General features: G+C 35.6%; 1 protein-coding gene across 4 annotated transcripts; it reads left to right on the top strand.

Annotated features, from left to right (window-relative positions):
• The first annotated feature begins 332 nt into the window (after positions 1-332).
• On the top strand, positions 333-17,054 carry SIS3 (SUGAR-INSENSITIVE 3). 4 transcript variants are annotated; one of them, XR_016060341.1, is made up of 10 exons: positions 333-813; positions 1,026-1,064; positions 1,996-2,062; positions 2,399-2,472; positions 8,964-9,102; positions 9,237-9,329; positions 11,074-11,139; positions 12,330-15,035; positions 15,503-15,616; positions 16,261-17,054. XR_016060341.1 is itself a non-coding variant. In XM_006844906.4 (10 exons), the coding sequence occupies exons 1-10, from the start codon at positions 785-787 to the stop codon at positions 16,609-16,611; spliced, it is 1,092 nt and encodes a 363-aa protein (XP_006844969.1). In that variant the 5' UTR covers positions 333-784; the 3' UTR covers positions 16,612-17,054. The 4 variants fall into 4 exon arrangements, 3 of the variants coding, with proteins under 3 accessions (XP_006844969.1, XP_011623629.1, XP_020523206.1); XM_006844906.4 differs by having other exon boundaries at positions 14,916-15,035; XM_011625327.3 differs by having other exon boundaries at positions 512-813; positions 1,026-1,060; positions 14,916-15,035.
• Positions 17,055-22,262: the final 5,208 nt, after the last annotated feature.

Here is a 22,262-nt window from a genome sequence, read left to right as displayed (position 1 = left end):
ATAGTGTTAAAATATATTTCCATCTTTATTTATAAAATTTAAAGGTTAAAAAATAATGTAGATCGACAGATTTATGAAAACTTGAAAATCTTGAAAATTCACAGTCCAAAAATGCGTTACAAAATACACTATTTTCAAAACATGAAATCTATTTTTCTCATGTCCATACATCTTGATGTCGAGATGATTAATTTGAGGATATTTGCGCATCAAAACAACCTCTTTTAGTACGGTTTTTGAGATAGGCTCTAATTTGATTGTTTAGAGCCTCGGCACTATACAAACTTATCCCCAAAGGAAATAAAGATAAAAAAAGAGGGCCGAGTTGAGGTGGCTCTATAGTGGTCCTGGGCCAGTCTGGTCCGCCCTCAGGCCACAATTTCTAGCCCAGGGTCTAATTTTTTAAGTCTGGGCTCAGCGGGGGCAAGGAAGATTTGCGAGGCCCAAAAAGTCTTTACTGAAAATTTTGTCATTTCAAATAAATGTAAAGGCTATTTCACTACGTAAAGTCACCTCACTACCCAGAGAGCCTTCCGCTTGCTTTTGCTTTTGCTCTCGCTCTCTCTAAAATCACACCACTACCCTGTCTCCTCTCTCTCTCTCTCTCGCTTCCTGAACTTCCTATATCTGGTCTCTCGATTTCTCTCGTCTTTACTCTCTCTCTAGGATTTATATGAATGCCGACCTGGTTCGCCGATGATTTCCATGAGTCTCTCTCTCTCTAGAGTTACCTCGTGATCTTAAAGATTCTCTCTCTATTCGGTTTAGATGAAGTTCTCTGCAGATGGCAATACGGGGAGTTGATTTCAAATGGTAACATTTTTAACTCTCTACTTTCCCCCCCAGTAAAACCAGTTTCACTGTTAAGCAGTGATCGTTCTTTTCTTTTGGCAATTCTAGTGAGCTACTTGAATATTTCGTAACCTCGTAAAATCGTATTAATGGCGCTATGATGAGAGAATATTTTCGATCTTGTTTACCCTTTACACACTTTGATTTTCCATTGTTTAATCTGAAAATTGCAGGTATGATGGGTTCTTCTTGTCCATGCTTGCAACGAGTGCGTATCCGTCGTCTACTAAAAGAAGAATTGCTATTTAGGGTTTTTGGAGACCTATGTCTTTTGATGCAAATGCTTGTTGTTCTTTGCCCCGGCAGGGGGGGGCGTCTCTCCAACTTGTTTTTATTTCTTTATTTTCACCTTGATTGTTAATATGATATTCGTTAAAGAATCATCATAATACACCAAGGGGGTCCCTGAAAACACTTTTTCTGTTTTTTGTGGGAGAGTAGTTTTTGATGCCTCTGCATGTTGTCTCGGAAGCTACCAGTGGATTTATACTGTTAGATTAAATTTACATTGTTTGAGAAAACATTGCAATATGACAATCTGTGGTAAAACTTCCATTTAATATTTACAATATGTTAAATTGATATTTTTATAAAAAATATTTATGATGTTAGATTAAATTTACATTTTTATCAATCATAAATGAAATATTCATTATTTTTTGTTATGTTGTGAATCTGATATACAATCTTAGCTGTTACTAGCTAACCTACAAAGAATTTAAATGGTGTCATCCTAAGCTAACTATGACTATCTACTATATGAGATTTCTTTTCTAATCTTTTCCTTTCTTTTTTTATTTGAGCTCTGTACATTGTCATCGGAGTTATTTGGTTAGCTTTATTTGCATACAATTTTTAGTCTTTCATGTTCTTTAATTCTAATTCATGAATGAAATGCAATAATGCGACCAGGGAGAGTTTTGCTCAAAGCCTAAAAATTTAAAGATTAATAAACCGTCCTTGTTGACAAAGACCCACTAGCCAATGGAAGTCGTGTCAAAAAGAAAAAGAATTAATTATCATATTTTCAAAAAAATTAAGATTTTTCTTCCTGTCAAGTGAGCTTTTCTGATTTTAAGTTATCATATGCTTCTACATTATATTTTAAACGTTTAGTGTGTTCTTTAACATCTTGACTGTCAGAATCATCGTGTCAATCAACTGGAAGCGATACCATCTCTGTACATATCCACTGCACATATGGATTGTGGTAAATCTCAAAGCCTTGGTGACTTCCTTTTGTTAATTCTTCTATGCTATTTAGGAACCAAGAAAAGTAAAATTTCTATGCTACTATTTATTAGATACGCATTTGAATCTTACTGAGCAGATTCTCTTATATGGGATGGCAGCATTCACTCCTGCCCCAATATTAGATGTGTCCTAGTCCTAAGTATTAGATGAGTGGAAATATATAGCAATCAGTTTTTTTCTCAATGGAGACATACTATGTATTTATTCAAAGAAAACATGTCAAGTAACCAAGTATTAAAATTTGCCTCTGAAATGTGTCAGACCATGATGGATTGTCTCTCTTCCTTTTCAGGTTGACTACACAACGGTTTTTATATTCCGGGTGTTGATGTTTGTAGACAATGGGCTGGCTGCTGAAATGGGTTTGTAAGTAATACTATTTATATTGTGGTGTTTGTAGATTTGTGTATTCCTTTTGTTATCAATCATGCATAAAAAAGTTCTGTTAGGCTTCATCTGTTTACATGTTGTAATGAACTGTAACTGCATTTTGATTTGTAATTTTTGATGCAATTTCTTTTTTTTTAACAAAAACTAAGGGAATGCTTTTTATGCTTAAATATGTTTCAATCTACAGGGTGGATGGCTTTTTGTGATTATGTAATGCCATGATTCTATTTGTTTCCCTTGGAATCTGCAACCTTTTTCTAATGGTATTATTAGCAATAAAAAGAAGAGCCAAAGGAACTTTCTTATCTTTGCTTCTTCCTATGCCATTGCCCATAAGCCCTTGAAAATGTCATCATTTAATTCATTCCAGACGTTTTATATTTCAGGAAAAGTAAGATTCCCTTAAAAGGTGGCTCTTATACTTGGCCTAGGAAACCGTGTCCCCCTTCCAACCTCAAGAAATCCAATCTATATTTAAAATCAAAACAACATATTAGATTTAAATAAGGCAGAAGGAAATAATCCATGCCACTACTAGATAAGTGCAATGGAATATGCACATTGCACATGGGGAAGCTTCCTCAAGTTCACATTCATGAGAATCTTGTTAATATTTTTTAAATGAAAATGTTTTATGTTGTGGAGATGCTATGTGCTTCTAACCTTTGCTTATGGATGCATCCTTGAAATTACGAGTAATAGCGGAAATAATGGACTACGGTGAAAACAACCAACAACAAAAGTAGTGTGTCATTCCTTAGGGTGATTGTCATCTTGGCTTAAGTTGATGCAATTGTGGGAAAGGATGTTCTCAAACCACCAATATTTTCCTATAGAACCTTGGCATAATCATTTTAGCGTCCCCCTGGAAAGGTCTTAAGTAACTTAAATACTTAAAATAAATCACTTCAATCTTCTCAAATGCTGGTTTTACCCTTTCCTCTTCAAGTCGTTCACATATTTGTGACAGTGTTTTAAAATGCAGGATATGGTCCTGATGCGGTTGGGGTCCGATGCGGCGATGTAGCTTGATGCGACTGCATCACCTCTAATGCGGTCAACAAATTTTTAAAAAATTGAAAAAAAAGAAAAGAAAATAAAACGTAGAAAAACCGTAAATGTGATTTTTGCGAGAGTAGATATTTCCATTTATTCAACATATTAGTTGTCTGAGACTTTGAGTCCCTTGAGAATAGTAGAGTTTGTTGTTCTAACTTCTAATCTTTAATAGTTCAAATGTCTGACACATTTAACATGTAAAAGAAAGCAATCCATTCCATCTCATATAAAATATCTAAAATTCTAAACTTTAAGAGAAAAAGATAGTTAGGACGAAAAGTTTGACATATAATAGAAAAAGATACTCAACTGTCAACTCTGAATCAGACAAGTCATCGAATGCTTAAATGTCTTCTATCATTTCCCTTTGTCTTCTTTTTCTTGGCTATCAATGCATGCCCTAATCTCTCTTCCAATCTCATCGGTTGGTTGTGGGCATGCTTTAGCATTCTCGGCAATACTGGCTAGGTGTTCCTTTTGTTGGAAAATATCCCCCTGTATAAGTATTCCTCACAGATTACAAATAGCACAATTTCAACCCTTAGGATTTTTGAGTTTAGCATATTTCTTGGGATTCTTGTTACTAAGATGATGAAGATATTGCCCCCCCCCTCCCCCCCCCCCTCTTGCAAAAAAAAAGAAAGGTATTAGGAAATGAAAACTCACCAAGCAACCCAATTTTTGCCTGGCCAACTTTTGGTTGTCATAGGCGATTTTTGACTGTGCATAGGCCTTTTCCTGGCCCTGGGTGGCACCCATTTTTGTGAGGGTCGCCACACCAACCTCATGTACTTTTCTTTTTTAATGACAGGTATCAAAAAAAAAAAACGAAGAAAACTCACCAAGCAACCCATAGAAATTTCGATGTGGGGATACGGGCAATGCGACCTCATGTGCGAGTGATGCGCTGCTTATGCGGGCACATCACATTTTTCCGCATATGTGGTCTGGAGCAATGCGCTCCAAGCCACATAACGCTATATGCGACTGCATCTTAAAGCAATGATTTGAACTACATCATACTCCTAGGAAGAAGAAATCTTATAAATTTGGACAAATCTCTCATGGTAGTAGAGCATTGATCTTCTGAAGTAGCCAACGGATCAAAAAACATAGAGCATTGTTTTCAAGAGCCGGAATGCTACCCCATTTTGTGGTGGTTATAACTGAGTCTAGAACCATTGGCAGTTGTTTAGGAAGTTGTTGTTCTTTCTTTAACTAGATGACATGGGTGCCATGTATTGGCTGGGATCCAATATGTTGAAGCTAAATTACTGGTCTTTTTTGGGATTAAAATTTTGACATGTCCTGATGATTTGCAGCACATTTGTTTTGGCACTGTAGTGTAGGAGGATAGTCTTCAGATGTTAGCTTCAGTGCTATGGTGGAGATGCTTTCTTCTAATGGTCAGTTTGAGTGAACAAACACACACATATGAAGAAACAAAAAGAATCCTGTAGCATTTTCCCTGCCGTAGTTCTCTTATACACTTAAGCACCCTATCTTTGTCAGACAATTGAAAATGTAAATATTTTGTATTTAAATTTTAATAATTCTCTATAAATTGTATTGCACAGACATTCGGGGCGTCTACATTTCTATCCAGGGCGCACATTTTAAAAATATGTACAAAAAAAAAGTATTTACAAATTTTAAACAGGTGCACCCTTGTTAGAAGGGTGGATGCCCCAGATTTCAACACTTATGGATTTATTAAAAAAGGAAAAAATAACTCAGTAAACGGCGCTTCAATTTTCTGATCAAGATGGCTGATTAATAGCATTGCACTATAGGAAAACTTCTGTAGCGTTTTGTAGTCCACAAGCACACACATATATTGGTCGTTTGTAAAAGTTTATGTATAAAAAATGATGTGCAGGTATATGTCTCCTCTCTATCACATCTCTCCTGTAAGTCTGTGGGTACTGTCTTCACTCCTTGACAAAATTGATTCTATGTACAGCAGAATCTACACACAGGTTTCAAAACAGAGTGACGACAAAATAAGGTTTAGATACTCTTGTCTCTTACTAAGCTAATAGTTTCCTCCTTAGCCTCTGTCCAAGCAATGGCTGAATTTTACCTGAAGCTTTCTAAGACAATCCCATATTCCTTTAAACATATTATGTAGCTGCCATGTGCACTTTGCCTTGCTGCTGACCAATCAAAGCATTGCTGCAATTTCCCTCAACAATCTCCTTATCCCATCTTGTGTCCATGCATCTCAGACTACAGAGCAAGGACATAGCTTCCGCTTCTTTCAAGCCACAGAATTGGAGAGGCCCTGAGTAGGATAATGAGATCTTTCCTTATTAGTCCCTCACTTACCACACACCCCCCCTCCTCTCCCCCTCTTTGGGATTGCTGCTGGAACTGCCCTTCAACTTCACCATTCCATCCCTTCAACTTCACCATTCCATCTGGGCATGGACGCCATTTGCTGAACCTCTTTTTTTTTGCCGTTTTAGAGCATACAACTGTATTTCAAAGTCTATAATGCTGTACCCCCAAAATTCTCATCTAACCCTGGCCTGTGAAGCCACTGTTGTTTGGATGTTCCTTCACACAATTCAATCCTCTACTCTTGTCATCAATCAAAGGATCAACAATTCTTATCAAACCAAGTGAGCCAAATGATGGCCAATAGAGATAAACTGCTCAGGATTTGACCTTTCTTTTGCCATGAAGGGAAATACTATTATGATAAAGAGCTTCAATAAAGGCCGTTATCACCCAATATTTTACTGAAACACTTATGCATCTCCATAATATGACTCCAATGGATAAAATGAACCAGAGAAACCAACACATATGGGTCAAATTTACCTTTAAATTTCATATAATGGAAACAAAAGGGTTTTTACATGTAACTACTCTTCATGAGGAGTTCCGAGAACTTCCAATTCCATTCACAGTTTGCATTAAACCGCTATATGGGGGCCGAACACCCTTGATTCGGGCCTTGAAGTTTACACACACAGATCTAAAAGGAAAATATACAGAGCATAGAAGATATCAACACCATGGGGCATATAAAGCCCGTATACTTGACTATATGTATGGGTATGGTCCAGGAATCTACTTCTTCTTGAACTGGGACTTCAAGTGAGTGGGATCAGCGGCGTTTCTTTTCTCTCTGTTAAGCTTCCTTGCACGCAGCAGAAAGGTAGCGGCGTTTCTTTTCTCTCTGTTAAGCTTCCTTGCACGCAGCAGAAAGGTAGCGCAATGATGGGCTTATCTCCTTTACTGAATGCAAGCGACTGGGTAGAAAAGGGTTGTCATTCTCTTCTCTCACTTTCCTCTATCACACACCAGAAATGATAAGTACTGGAGAATGTGAGTTCTCAGGATTCCCCCCTCTCACTGAAGAGTACGTCTAAATAGCTCTCTAGACGTGGTAAGGATGAAAAACCTATAAAGCTTATCAGATTTTTGACACTCAAAACCATCAAGATTGACGCAATATTGCATGAGAAAATCGAAGAGTAATAGTTATCTGTGACATGTTGTCGGTTAAGCTGCAGAGCAGTTTTGATGTGTTCGAGTATTTTCAATGCCGCTTTCTACTGATGAATCCTTTGATCCTGAAATTTTACGGGGTGATAGAGAACTTAAGGATGAAAACCATGGTCCAAACCTCACTTCAAATGGATCACGAATTAGGAAAATATGGTTTGTCAATGATGACCCATTTCTGCTGCATATTGCGACAACAGATCCGAGGGTTGCAGCCCCAACCGCTCTCACCGTTGGGAATCATTGACCTTGACGATTTGATAGTCTTGTAGAGGGGCTTAAGATCTCCATATATTGGGAGATATAAATCAATGGCGGTCAAACGTCTGCACAGTTTTTATGGTTGCTGTTGGGAAGCTTGCCACTTACATGAGAGATCCATAGGATGCCACCATTATATGGTTGATGAGGCATTGAGTCTAGAATCTAATGGTCCAAGTCCCATGAGAAAACTCTTATGGATAGCTTGTGAGAAATCTCAAATTTAGTGACTGGAGGTCATCCTAGCTATCTGCCTGGCAGACAACCCATAGGGGGTCTGGCAGCTGATTGATATGGATTAGAGATATAATGCATCGAATATGATTTCCCAATAGTTTTTGGATCAATCCCCAAAATATCGTATTAGGGTCATCAGTCAAGGCATATCTTAGCTGCCGATGAATTCTTGATGATGAGTTGTATGACGTTCAATTTGTATGATTCTTGGATCAGAGGCATGTGAGGCCTCATTGAGTATACTTGCGAGATTATTCCTCGTTTGGATATAATTTGATGTGGTTTTCTCAAAGTCCGGCTGTCAAACCCCTCTCTGACAGACAAAGGATTCAAAGACATTGCACCATATCCAAACTACTACAATATCGCATGAAAAAGGCATATAGGGGCGTTGGGAAAATAAGTCCTAGTGTTGGTCTCGAAATTGAGATGGCTTGATAGTCGTTGATAACCGGTTGGGAGTCAAGATATAGGCTGACCGGTGGTCAGGACTTTTGAGGCATATAGGGGCCTATGTATGACAAGTTCCGCCTTCATCATACCCCATTAACACACTTGGAGTATATTTCACAAATCAATTCCCAAGAGTCATGTTTATTGGTTTTATGCAATTACCCATTGTCCACCGAGCATATAGGCTTGGTGTCCGCTCAATACTGATCTTTTACGATAACCCTTCGGATTTGTGTATGGATTGCTTAAAGTGTTTATGCATTGTGTTGCAACTAAAAATACACCCAACACTGTGTTAACCAGCTTGTGATATGGAGCACGTGGATGAGCAATAGCCTCATCCTGGATACATGTTCCCGCCTCCATGAAATTCAATTCAAATTCATCTGAATTTGAAACTGAATTTAGATCTCCCCAACTTGAAGTATTATTTTGTGGAACTTGGGACATTTTGGGGCCTGGCTGCCCCAATATTTCTTTGCTGACCTGTAATTTTATCCACTCAAATCCTCTTTCTGTTTGCCACGTCTCACCATTCAGCGTCAGCTCATCTGTTATTCCACAATCCAATCTCTATCCTTGCCCCTGTCCTGCTTATAATCCTCAATTTGATCATAGGTTTACCCTTTCTGGTTCATCCCATGAGCTGTAGTACCGCTTGTTACTCCTGCAGGGACCATTCTCCTCTCCTGTTCCTCAACCATAATCTCCAACCTTAAACTCCATCTGGTCCACCACAAGGTTCACATGACTTGGAACAGGTTCCGCTCATATATTTGGATATATTTGGATATATTTGGATATATTTTGTCAATGGATTGAATATATCTTGATGTTGCTTTATATATCTCTGCTTGTGTTGTAGCTGTACTTGCACTTGTTTCTTGGTTAATGCTTTTATGTACATGGAATGGTTCCTTACATATTTTACATGCTTCCAGGGATTTAGGATGGCAGCAACGATATGGTCCATTTTGTGGACGGATTGTGGTGATTTCAGTTCTTTCTCTTCTTCTCTATCCCTTTTTATGGGCATGGACTGTGATTGGTACTCTATGGTTCACGAGTGCAAAAAGTTGTGTAAGTTTTACACACAAGTTCTTTGATGTGCTACTTCTGAGATTTTTTTCTGCTACAGAATTGTTTTAAGAAATTTTTTTTCCACACATTGCTTTTTTTAAGGAGTATGTTATGTATCAATTTTACGTGCGCAGCTGCCAGAGGAAGGTCAGAAATGGGGCTTCTTGATCTGGTTGCTTTTCGGGTATTGCGGTCTTATCTCCATTGCTTGCATGTCAATGGGAAAGGTTGGTGTTACTTCACTTCCTGGATATACATGTATGGTCAATGTGAGTTACAATAGGTATGCTACAGGAGCCAGAATAGATACTGGATTTGCTTAATCCGAGATAATTTTTGACTTAACATATCTTTTTCCCTTTCATTTAATAAGTAACTTATATCGATATCTAAAAGGGTTACCAGTAAATGTATGTATTGTGTAACAAGTATATGAATTATAATGACATGCAAAAATAGGCAATGGATACATGAGAGTAAACGGTTGTTCGCTTCAGTCGGGAGGAGCCAGCCTCTGGGTCGCCTAGGTTTAAAAGGGGGCAAGGGGCATCCAGGGATCCTGTTTTTGGTCTAGATTTTGTACAAAAAATCATATTAATGCTTTTTTTATAATTCAAACAAGAAACACCAAAAATGCTGTGGGTATTTTTGGACCTAGGCATGCGCAGTCCCTTGGTGTCCGCCCAAGCCCTCTTAGCCTGCCTAGGCACCCACCTAGGTGTTCAGCGAATCGCTTTTTGAAACAATGTAGTTAACAGACTCTTCTATGAGAAGTGAGAGCCCCCTTTTCTAGCATGAGATTCAGCTAAAGCATCCTCTAATTTCTAAAACATGATAGAATGGACTGTCCAGTGGTTGGCTAGTTTTTAGAATCTCTTCGAACGCATTTGTGAATTCTCTTGGCTACCGTTGTTGCACCAAATTATGCTTTATTGGATTGGTCAGCTGTGGGGCTCAAAATTTGGACCTCGTATTGCAGTTTTGAACCTCATAACGGCATAAGCATCTACCCAGGTTCCTGAATACTTCCACCAACTGATGTTCAAATTCTTAGAATACTTCTTTTTCAAATTCTTAGAATACTTCTTTTTGAGGAATTTTTATTGAAATACTTGTGAAACCAATTAAAAGTGCTTTTGCTTTTGCCTCGCTACAATCATAAATTGGCAATGGACCAACATTAAATTGCTCCCTGTACATTGATGACAATTGGCATGGGAGTCAAGCCTTCTCCAGTTCTGGTAATGCCATATGCAAGTTTCAAACTTGGTAATCACCATAGAAACCAATGTTGCTTCGTTCCCTCTAGTGTATTCCTTGTTCTTGGACGCTTACTTGAAATGAATGGTGAAGCCTCTCAGGTAGCATAGTTTTTCTGCAAACTTGATCTTTGATACGAAGGTCCAGTTGCATTAGGTTAGAATGTAACCCATTTAGCAATATAAACCGTTCTTTTTATTTTTATTTTTTCATTCTGAATGTTTGGGTGGGTTGTTTTCAATTTTCACTTACCCTTCTCTTTCCACACCTCACCTAGGAAATTTATTGAATTCCTCAGTTTGTTCATTCTTCTGTACTCTCTAGTGTAAGAAGATGGTATGAGAAGTAGGGAATGAAAATGATGGGAGATTCTAGAAAACGTTGGGATTCTTTTACTAGATTATGAAAGCATTTCAATATTTTAGGTGATTCTACACTGGTTTGAGCACTCTGTTCCAGCTCTTTGGCTGAACCACTTCCTGTGGGATCCAAAGTAAACCCATGTCTACCCTGTCGATAAATGCATATTATATACGGTAATATCTCATAACAAATGTATTGTTATATAGCCGAATTACCTACTCATTTATGTGGTATAGTATCTATAGATCTGTTGATTGCAGATAATAATCATATTCCCCCTTCTTTCAGTGGTTGAAAGGTTTTTATTCTTTGTTCCCTATCTGCTGATTGTGAACTTTGGCTTTGCAGTGGCTTACAAGGAGACATGCCCATTTACAACGAGCTCAACAAGGAATTCCAATTTCAGAATTTGGAGTGAGTAATTATTCTCTTTTGTTCTTTATTGCGTGAAGAAGTTATACCTTATGTTGTTTCTTTAGTCCCTTGCTTTTCTGCATTTATTGCTCTTATATTATGGATTGTGTTACATGCTCTAAGAAATGCAGATCATATCATCATAGTATGGCATTCTTTTATTGAGAATAGATTCTCAAGGTTGTAAATAATTGGGAAATTCCCTCCGTATAAACCTATAAATGCACCGCTTTAATGGGTAACTAGCTAGCAAATTTTCGCACATATATTCTTAAGCTTCTTTAGGTGATTTCTTAAATTTTTTTTTTTTGAATGACTCTACGTTTATTTGAAAGTCATATTTAGGATGTGAAATGTATAACTAATGCAATAAAAAGAATTATAACCAATATGGAATGGCTTAGTTCTACCATTCCATTTTGGAAATGGTAATATGCCCCAGTCCTTGTTCATTTCTTTTGAAGATTTGAACAGAATGGCTTCTTTTTTTCTGGATCCATAAAAACACCTCCATTGGGTACCTAATAATGGTTCGAGCCCATGGCTTAACCTTCAGATGCTTTGTGTGGACCCAGATTACCTACAAAGATAGTCATATTTTCTGGAGTGTTCGTCGCTATGCCTGAAAATGGAAGTCTGATTCGCTGCTAATATCCCACTACTGTTTACATGCATCAAGATTTATCCTCTTTTGGTAATAAAAAGAAAATAATTTATCTTTTTTTCTTTGTTTTGTTTTTGCTCTTTTCATTTTCTAAAGTTTGCTATGTATCATTTTCTCGTCTTTCTGTCATTGATAAGTATAACCTATTGTGCTTCTACTCGATAGAATGTGGGAAGTACATTTGTGCATTGAGAACTTTCGTACTTGCTTATTCTGTAGTCATCATTTAGACTTATTTGGAGTGCATGTGTTGATCGGTATTTGTCACTTCGAAGGTCTGGAGACAAATAAGCCAAATACACAATCTCATCATCTATTATAAAGGAACTAAGCCAAATTTATTAAGGTATTGATTTTTTGTAGATTTATATCCAAATGAAATGTTGCTACATTCTGTACTGTCTTTCTATCGCAAACCCAGCAACCGTTAGTCCACAAGTCATGGAGTTAACTTCCACTGGATATATGGCTGGATTCCATTCTTTTCACCATATGTACTGAAAACCCCACTTTTTGGTTGTTTCAGATTTTCTTCTGCATGGGTAACAGCTTATACTCCTACAACATTGGGTTCTTCTTTATTCGGCTCAAGATTAGGAGATCAGATAGCAGTTATGTGAAGTGGAGGCAGTTTGGATCAATGTGCATTCGCTCTTTGTTTATTTAGTTATATATTTCATTTTTTTTGTTGATATTGATGCAGATAGAAATTTAGAAAGTACGCATAGATAAGGTGGACATGAGTTTTAGTAGGATTGGGGATATGGTTGATTTTAATACTGGGCAAAGGGATTTAGGACTCCTATTTTGCTGGATTTAGGAGATTTACTTAGAGATTAATAGGAGATTTAGATAGAGATGGATTTATGGGGAAGATAAAGATGGGGAAATTTTGGTGTGTGAGGATTTAGGAAAATAGGGAGGAGAGAGGAAATAGGGGGAGAGAGGAAATAGGGAGAGAGAGGTGACACGTGAGGTAAGAGAGAAGATAGGAGAAGTACGTATTTTTTTAGAGAGAGGCTTTATTTTATTTTGGGTTTTTTTTAGTTATTTATTTATTTTATTTGAAATGTATTTGAAGGGAAGAGGTCCCTCATTGAATAAAGTTGATTTTGTGATAAGATCTTTTGGGGTGGATTTCACTGCAAAATTTGTTTTTGTGGTGGTTTCCCTTGCATACTTTGTTTTTGGGGTGGATTCCCTTGTATACTTTATTTTTGGGGTGGATTCCCTTGCAGACCTTGAGAGAGGGTATGTACTCTCAATGATTTTCTTTATTTTATTTTTATTGTTCCAGTTTTATTTTCTCCCTGCATCAGTTGGTATTAGAGCCCTAAGATCCCTGATCTAGTTATGGAGAGCTTCGATCAAAGATTTGATAGAATTAAAGAAGACCTAGTAAAAAAATGCCTACGAAATGTATTTCATAGATTACAATCTGAACAAGAGGAAGAAAAATATGAAGAGGTAGATCTCGATATAACAGATGAAGCCGATAACGCCAATGTGCAATAAGAAAATGGAGAGGTAGATCTCGATACAAAAGACGACACTGATAACCCCAATGTGCATGAAATTTTGAAAACCAATTATGAAGAAAAAGATATGTGCAATGCAATTTTAGAAATTCAATCGAGTGAGTTTTTTTTGTACTTACCCAAAAAAAAAACCGAGTGAGTCTGAAGGAGAAATCAAGATTGAGCCCGAAATCAGTGAGTTATACTTCAACACGAAGCATTCAATGAATGGATTTAATGAAGAAATTGAAGAAAAAAGGTGCATGGTGGGACTGCATCACCAACTTTTGATAAGTGCCATAAAAGATTTGAGTTCGATAAGCTCGAGGACGAGCTTCTCCCAGCCCGGAGAGAATGATGCAGATAAAAATTTACAAAGTGCTCATAGATAAGGTGAGGCTTGTGTTTTAGTAGGATTGGAGATATTGCTGATTTTAATATTGGGCAAAGGATTTAGGTCTCCTATTTTGATGGATTTAGGAGATTTACCTAGAGATTTGTAAGAGATTTAGATAGAGATGGATTTATGTAGAAGATAAAGATCTGAAATTTTGGTGCGTGAGGATTTAGGAAAATAGGGAGGGAGAGAAATAGGGGGAGAGAAAAAATAGGGACAGAGGTGGTACGTGAGGTTAAGAGAGAGAAGATAGGGGACGTATATATTTTTTTTAGAGAGGCTTTATTTTATTTGGGTTTTTTTAGTTATTTATTTATTTTATTTGAAATGTATTTAAAGGGAAGAGGTCTCTCATTGTTCAATGATTAGAGAATGATTAGAGAGAGTTGAATAAAGTTGATCTTGTGAGAAGATCTTTTGGGGTGGATTCCCCTGCAGAATTTGTTTTTGGGGTGGATTCCCTTGCATATTTTGTTTTTGTGTGGATTCCTTTGAAGACCTTGAGAGAGGGTATGTTTTCTCAATGATTTTCTTTATTTTATTTTTATTGTTCCAGTTTTATTTTCTCCCTACATCAGATACTGTTAACATTTTATAAATGGGAAGAGTACTACTACAAAGGGGTACCCGAAGGGAATACAACCGCAAAGCAAAAGCTCACCGAGATAAGTGACAAGATCCCAAAAAAAGAAACACCCTCCTAATTTTTTATTTTGTTACTTCAATATTCCAATAGTCTATAATGTGGCCACATGCTAAGCCAAATTAACATTGTATAAATGGGAAGAGTATTACAAAGGGGTCCCCGAAGGGAATACAACCGCAAAGCAAAAGCTCACCGAGATAAGTGACAAGATCCCAAAAAAAGAAACACCCTCCTAATTTTTTATTTTGTTACTTCAATATTCCAATAGTCTATAATGTGGCCACATGCTAAGCCAAATTAGAAATCCTTTTTCTGCGAGCTTTTGGTTGTGGGTGGGCTTCCTTTCTCTAGGAAGTCACATAACTGGGTTTGGTTTGTAACGTAGCTGTTTCTGTTGGTATTGAACCATTGCTTGTTGCGCAAAGTAAAACAGGTTCGCCAAGACATAAGATAGCAAGAAGCGTGGTATCTGAGAGATTGCTGAAAACATGTAATTCTAGTTATAGCAATGGCACTTTTCATATTAATTGGATGCAATTTCTTCTGTTTCAGGTTATAGTGGATATGATAAGGGTGCCTGGTTGGGCATTTGAAGCTGCTGGCCAAGAAATGAGGGGGATGGGCCAAGACACTGCAACATACCATCCGGGCCTTTTCTTGACTCCAACCCAGGTTAGAATCATTTTCTACCTTGTGCACACCACTCACACAATGGGAGGGAGGTTTCTATTTCTTAGGAAGTTTGAAATTTCAAGTCTGGTTAGGTTTGAAATCCTGGTATCTGCGACTGACTGAAACTCCGCTATTTATTACTACTACTGGTATATACAGGTTTCTATTTCTTAGGCAGTTTGAAATTTCAAGTCATGTTAGGTTTTGACTCCTGGTATCTTCGACCAACTAAAAGTCATGCTATTTATTAGTACTATTGGTATATACATTCCTTTTTGGTATTCTTACTATTTGGTTAACTCTGACATTCAAAATCGGTATAGGGTATAGAAACTGATGTCACCTCTGGCAGAATGAACATTACAATCATTATAATTACTATTGCTACTGTCACTATTTATTATTGTTCATTGCCATAATGAGCAGCAATGGAAGTATTCTGTATTAAAATATGGTTTTTGATGTAGAGGGAGGCAGTGGAGGCACTCATACAGGAGCTTCCTAAATTCCGGCTGAAAGCTGTACCAATTGATTGCAGTGAATGCCCGATTTGCCTCGAGGAGTTTCGTGTTGGAAATGAGGTAAAATCCGTATCTGATGGCAATAAGAATCCATGTTAGAAGTAAATTTTGCTAGATATTGATAATCACTATTTATTAATTTAGGGAAAGAGTCATAAGTAGTTATTATATATGTCCCTACTCTTTTGAACGTGGAATGGCACTGCGAACTAGTTACATTAGATTCGTCTCTTTTGAAAATTTTAATTTGAGTTATATTATCTTTTATTGATTTTTATGCGGTATATTTCATTGATATGCAAAGATTGATGGCTTGTGTTACCTGGCACAAAGCAAAATGAAAGGATTTATTCTTTGCGCAGAATGACTTGTTGATTTATAATCTCTCTTTCAAATACTGGTATCGGTGTACATAATTCGGGACAATTTCCGTCTAATTTTGATTAAGTTCCTGCTTTGGTATGAATTTTGTGTGATCGATGAAATTTATTCCAATTTCCTTTTAAAAGCAACAAAATTTCATTCTGAAATTCATCTTAGGGATGTCATTGTATGACGCCAAATGTTGGATATGAAAACTCGCCCACTCCACAGAATTTACTGCACAGTGAGAACGCTTATAAGCATTTTGTTATCATGATCATGTAGATCTTCCAATATGTTTACTTTTATTCAAGATTCTAATAACTCTCTCTCTCTATCAGGTTCGGGGCCTCCCTTGTGCCCACAATTTCCACGTCGAATGCATTGATGAGTGGCTTAGGCTCAACGTAAAATGCCCTAGGTGCCGGTGCTCTGTGTTTCCAAACCTTGACTTGAGTGCACTTTCCAACCTACGATCAGTGGACTCAGTTCGAGCCACAGGGAGCTCGGCTCGTTATGTGCGCACCCAACCGGCGCCTGCCCACAGCAACCTCATAAGGTTGTGGAGCACCATGCGAGCTGAGAATGCCGTCCATAGTGAGCCTGGTGTGGGTCAGGGTCAGGTGGAGACTACAGAGAGGGTGCCTCCTAGTTCGGTAAGCACCATCACTGAGAACCCATCAACCGAGTGACTACAAAAGCCTCCATTCTCTCTCCGTAGCCCTATGAAATTTGGGCTGAGGCGATGTGGGCCTCTCTCTCCGTAGGAAATTTGGGCTGAAACGTTGGGTTCTCTTTCTCATGTGGAGCCAATGCCTTACTTTTGTCTTGTAGAAAAGCCAAAGCACCAAATGGGCTTTTTTTGGTTCCTTCTTATCTCAATGTCTAATTTTTGAGCCTTCGGTATTGGAAAGCTTGTGCCTTATTGTTTCTATCTCTCTCAAATACATGTTAAATTTGGAAGCAATACCCCATGTTAAATTTGGAAGCAATACCCCATCAGCCCATGAGCCCATGGGTTTATGGAGCAGTGTAAGTTCAACGGTTCAGATTGAATTTGGATCGATTCAATGATCACCATTGTATTTCGTAATTGAATTTTAATGATTTTTCAACAAATCTAAATTACTTGAAATTTAAAGCGTCTATTCTTCAAGAATATTTGAATCTAATAAAATTATCAAAAAAATAATTCGCATAAATTGAATTGATCACAATATTGGGTATTTTGATCAATTTATTTATATGAATTATTTTTTAAAATATTTTTATTAGGTACGTCATGATAAGAAGAGTTTATGTTCCAAATTTCATGCAATTTTGATTTATATAAAAAATGTTAAACTTATATTATCGATATACAGTCTTGATCGTCAGATCGGTCTAGATTCAATTTGAGTCCAACGGTTTAGATTAAATCTATGTCGATATGAGGATCTCAGATGTTTGGTAGTGTTTGAATTTTAATTTTTTTTTACAAATTTAAATCACTTAAATTTTAGGAGTGTGTTTATAAAACATAGTTGAATTTTAGAAAAATATCAAAAAAATATTTTACATGAAATAAATTGATCAAAATACCCTCGAAAAGTTTTGGGGGTATTTTGGTTATTTTTTTTTTCATGAATAATTTTTTATATATATATATTTTTAGGTGCGCCTTGATGAGAAGAACACACGTCTAAAATTCAAGTGATTTGGATTTGTAGAAAAAAAATTAAAATTCAAACATAAAATAAGGTCGGGACTGTCAGATCGGCTTAGATTCAATTTGAACTGTTGGGTTCATATATTCATATGCCTTATAGGGTTTGTCTAGAGTTAACGTCCTCTCAAAATACTAAGGCTCAAGTTAGAAGGGGTGGTTGTGATGTGTGTATTTATCAAAACAATCATTACTTTTTTATTTAAAAATTATTTAAATAGGTAAGCTTTCTATTAAACAAGGGCAAATTTGAAATTGTCACAAAAATACAATGGCATTTTGGAAGTTAGTGTATTGGAACTTTATTTGTAGGGTGTCATTGTCCTTTAGTTAAAATTTCAACTTGTCATTTTATGGCGATGGCAAAAGTACCATTTGTTTTGTAGTAATATTTACAAAATTGCCCCACAAAAATAACTTTTTTAAAAAAATCGACTATAAAATTAATAAATCTACTCCTCACAACTCTCTATATCTTGAAGCTTAAGCTTTGTAATTAGAAAGGTTGTGAAGTTTAGATTATCCCATATATATATATATATATATATATATATATATATATATATATATATATATATATATATATATATATATATATATATATATATATATATATATATATATATATATATATGTGGGAAAAGATGAGATTAGCCCACTAGCTCACATGAACATATAAGCCCAACGTCCCAAATTGATTCTGATCCGATCTGACGATCACAGATGTCCGATAGCATTTGAATTTTAGTTTTTTTTATACAAATCCAAATCACTTGAAATTTTTGGCGTGTATTCATAAAAAATAGGCGAATCTTCAAAAATATCAAACAAATATTTTACATGAAATAAATTGATCAAAATACCCCTGAAAAGATTCAAGGGGTATTTTAGCTATTTTAATTTTCACGGATAATTTTTTTATATACTTTTATTAGGTGCACCTTGATGAAAAGAACACGCACCTAAAATTTCAAATAATTTGGATATGTAGAAAAAAAACTAAAATTTAAACACTACCGGACATCTGTGATCATCAAATCGGCCAAGATTCAATCGGGACCGTTGAACTCATTTGTTCATATGAGCTAGTGGGTTAATCCCATCTTTTCCCATATATATATATAAGCAATGATTTCATGCAGCCGTTTTATAGTAATATGATGCAACAACCTTAATAAACCATCGTATGTCCCTTTGTTTGATCCAAATTTTGAAATATATACTTTTTTTATTCTAGTGAACAATTACAGAAAAAGAAAATTTGAAAAAAAGAACCTAGAAAGTATTTTTTTAGCCTAATTAACAAGGGCCGTTTATTTTGGTGAGATGCTTGGATTTAGATCTTAGAAGGATTTTTTCATTTCCAATTTTTTTGGATGGCTTTATTATCACTAGATGAACAATGTTAACAAAGGAAAAAATGATTTTGAATTTATAAAGGCTAAGATCTTGAAATTCACAAAATGAATGGTCTAGATTGGTTTTTGGAGGGGATTCATTTTGCCCATATCTAGGGTCCAAATTGAAGTTTTTTTTTTTTTTTAGGATTGATTATTGAGATGAAGAGAATATATGTGCAAAATTTGGGGTCATACAAATACCACAAACATGATTTTCTAGAAGTGTCGTTGCATTATAATATGATACAATCGCTGCATTAGATCATTGCTATATATATATATATATATATATATATATATATATATAAATGATAGTTTTATGCAATAATATGATGCAACAACTTTAAAAAACCATCTTATGGCCATTTGTTTCATCCAAAATTTGAAATATACACTTTTTTCATTCTAATGAACAATTACATAAAAGAAAAATTTGAAAACACAACCTAAAAAGTAATTTTTTAGCTCAATTAACATAGGTCGTTCATTTAGTGAGATGCTTAGATCTAGGCCTTAGAAGGATTTTTTCATTTCCATTGTTTTTGGATGACTTTATTATCATTAGATAAACAATGTTAAAAAAGAATAAAATGATTTTGAGTTTATAAATGCTAAGATCTTGAAATTCACAAAATGAACGGTCTAGATTCGTTTTCGGAAGGGACTCATTTTGACCATATCTAAGGTTCAAATTGAACTTTGTTTTTTTAGGGATTAATTATTGAAATGAAGAGAGTGTGCTTGCAAAATCTGGGGTCATACAAATACCACAAACATGGTTTTCTAGGAGTGTCGTTGCATTATACTGTGATACAACCGTTGCATTAGATCATTGCTCATATATATATGGGAAAGGTTTATATAGAGACGATGCTTTAATCAATCAAATTAGAGCCTACTAAAAAATTTCACTAGAAGAGGTTGTTTTGATGCCCAAATATCCTCAAACTGATCATCTCGACATCAAGGTGCATCGACACGAGAAAAAAATGGATTTCAAGTTTTGGAAATAATGCATTTTGTAACATATTTTTGGACCGTCACTTTTCAAAATTTTCAAGTTATTATAGATCTCTCGATCTACATTATTTTTAAAGCTTTAAACTTTCTAACTAAAGATGAAAACATATTTTAGGCCTATCAAAAAGATTTTCAATATTGAAATCACATTTCTCGACACTATTTGAAAGTATGCTCTAATTTGATTGTTTGGAGCCTAGGCTCTACACAAACCGTACCCCATATATATATATATATATATGAAAAACTATTCCCAACGCCTACAGGCGACAATGAATAGTGATTTTTCCTACCCTCATCACCATCCAAACTTCATCGCATGGTCACAATTATCTGATAGTATTTCAATTTTCATTTTTGTTTTGTATTATCTTCCATATATATATATATATATATATATATATATATAGGAAGAGACTACAAAATGCTTATAGGCGAAAATGAACAATATTTTCACCCATAGGCTCGGCGCCGTCCGATTTTTTTGAACGGTGTGGATTAAAGACCGTCATGGACATAGCATGTCCGTGACATGATTTTTTTCATGCAAATTTGAAGTAAAAAATATAGGGGGACCGCCACAGCTCTAGTAGGTCCGGGGGGTTTTTAAGCAAAACCGTTACGAACATAGTACGAAACAATGCAGTACTTCGCCTATAGCCGTTTTTAAGACTTTCTATATGGGAAAAGTTTATATAGAGCCGAGGCTCTAAATAATCAAATTTGAGCCTACATCAAACATTTCACTAGAAGGGGTTGTTTTGATTCCCCAAGCATTCAAATTTGAGCCTACATCAAATATTTCACTAGAAGAGGTTGTTTTGATTCCCAAATATCTTCAAATCAATCATCTCAACATCAATATGCATGGGCATGAGAAAAAAATGGATTTCAAGTTTTGAAAGTAACGTATTTTGTAACACATTTTTGGACCGTCCATTTTCAAGTTTTCATGGATTTGTTGATCTGTACTATTTTTGAAGCTTTAAACGTTATAAATAAATATGAATATATATTTTAAGGCTATCACAAAGTTTTCCAAAATTAAAACCCTATTAATCGACACTATTTGAAGGTAGGCTCTAATTTGATTGTTTAAAGCCTAAGCTCTATACAAACCGCATCCTTTATATATATATATATATATATATATATATATATATATATATATATATATAAATTTAAGTCATACAAATATTGTAGCGTATTATCTACATTGTCCATTTTCAAAATTGTTAATTATTTTTAGATATATTTGATTTATATCATTTTTTAGAACTCTGAATTTCATAATTAGAGTTCATTCCATCACAAGGCTTTAGAGCACCGAAACCGATTTTGAGCTGCCTCTTACTTCGATAGTACATGATAGTGTTCGGCTACTCGGGCCGAGTGCTGGCAAGGCCAAGTTTCTCCGAGGTAGGCATCCGATTAGGGGATTTTAAAATATATTATAAAAAAAAAGAAATTTATTTGTGATATTTTTTTAATATTTTTTTATCATTTTGGCAAATATTTGAAAAGCATTTTGGTCATAAATATTTATTTTTACATTTACTTTTGTTTGGATTATTTCTATAATACCCTTGATCTCAAATTGATTTTTTTCGGACTTTATTTTTCACTACTATTTAACTTTATTTAGATGTGTTTTGTTTAATTGTAATTTAAATATATTTTTCTTAATTTTTTTGTATTTTTACTTTTTTAGCATTTTTTATTGCTACCGTACTTAACCTTTCGGATTCGAACTGAGTACTTCGCTCGAGCAAGGGCCGAGTACGCAGCCGAGCCATGGCTTCAAAACACTGGTATAAGGTGGATGGTTGCCTTTATTCCATTGACCATGCAAAAACTTCAAATTTTTTTTTTCGAAATTTGTGATATACCTTTCACATGAAATGGTTATAAATAATTGTATCAAAGGTAATTGTTCTCATTATATACAACCCTAATCATATTTAATTACATTTAATATTTTATCTTTTGCAAAAGAAAATGTGAGCGGGTCTTTTTCGAGCTCTCAATTTAAGTTGGCTATAGGGTATGGCAGTGGCTGAGTCGATCAGCAAGCTCTAGTCTTCCTATTACAATTTGCACATGTTTTGAAAAGCGGATCTGATCTAGATTTTCCATGCGGATTATTGATTCTTCGGATTAGCAATTAGGATTAGAGAACCTGTCATTAAAAGAAGTGGGGTAGGTTCTTCTAACGAGT

This window comes from Amborella trichopoda, chromosome 1 (assembly GCF_054954075.1).
Source record: "Amborella trichopoda isolate Santa Cruz 75 chromosome 1, AtrichopodaSantaCruz75HAP2 v2.0, whole genome shotgun sequence".
Classification (NCBI taxonomy): domain Eukaryota; kingdom Viridiplantae; phylum Streptophyta; class Magnoliopsida; order Amborellales; family Amborellaceae; genus Amborella; species Amborella trichopoda.
This window is presented reverse-complemented; position numbering and strand designations above follow the sequence as displayed.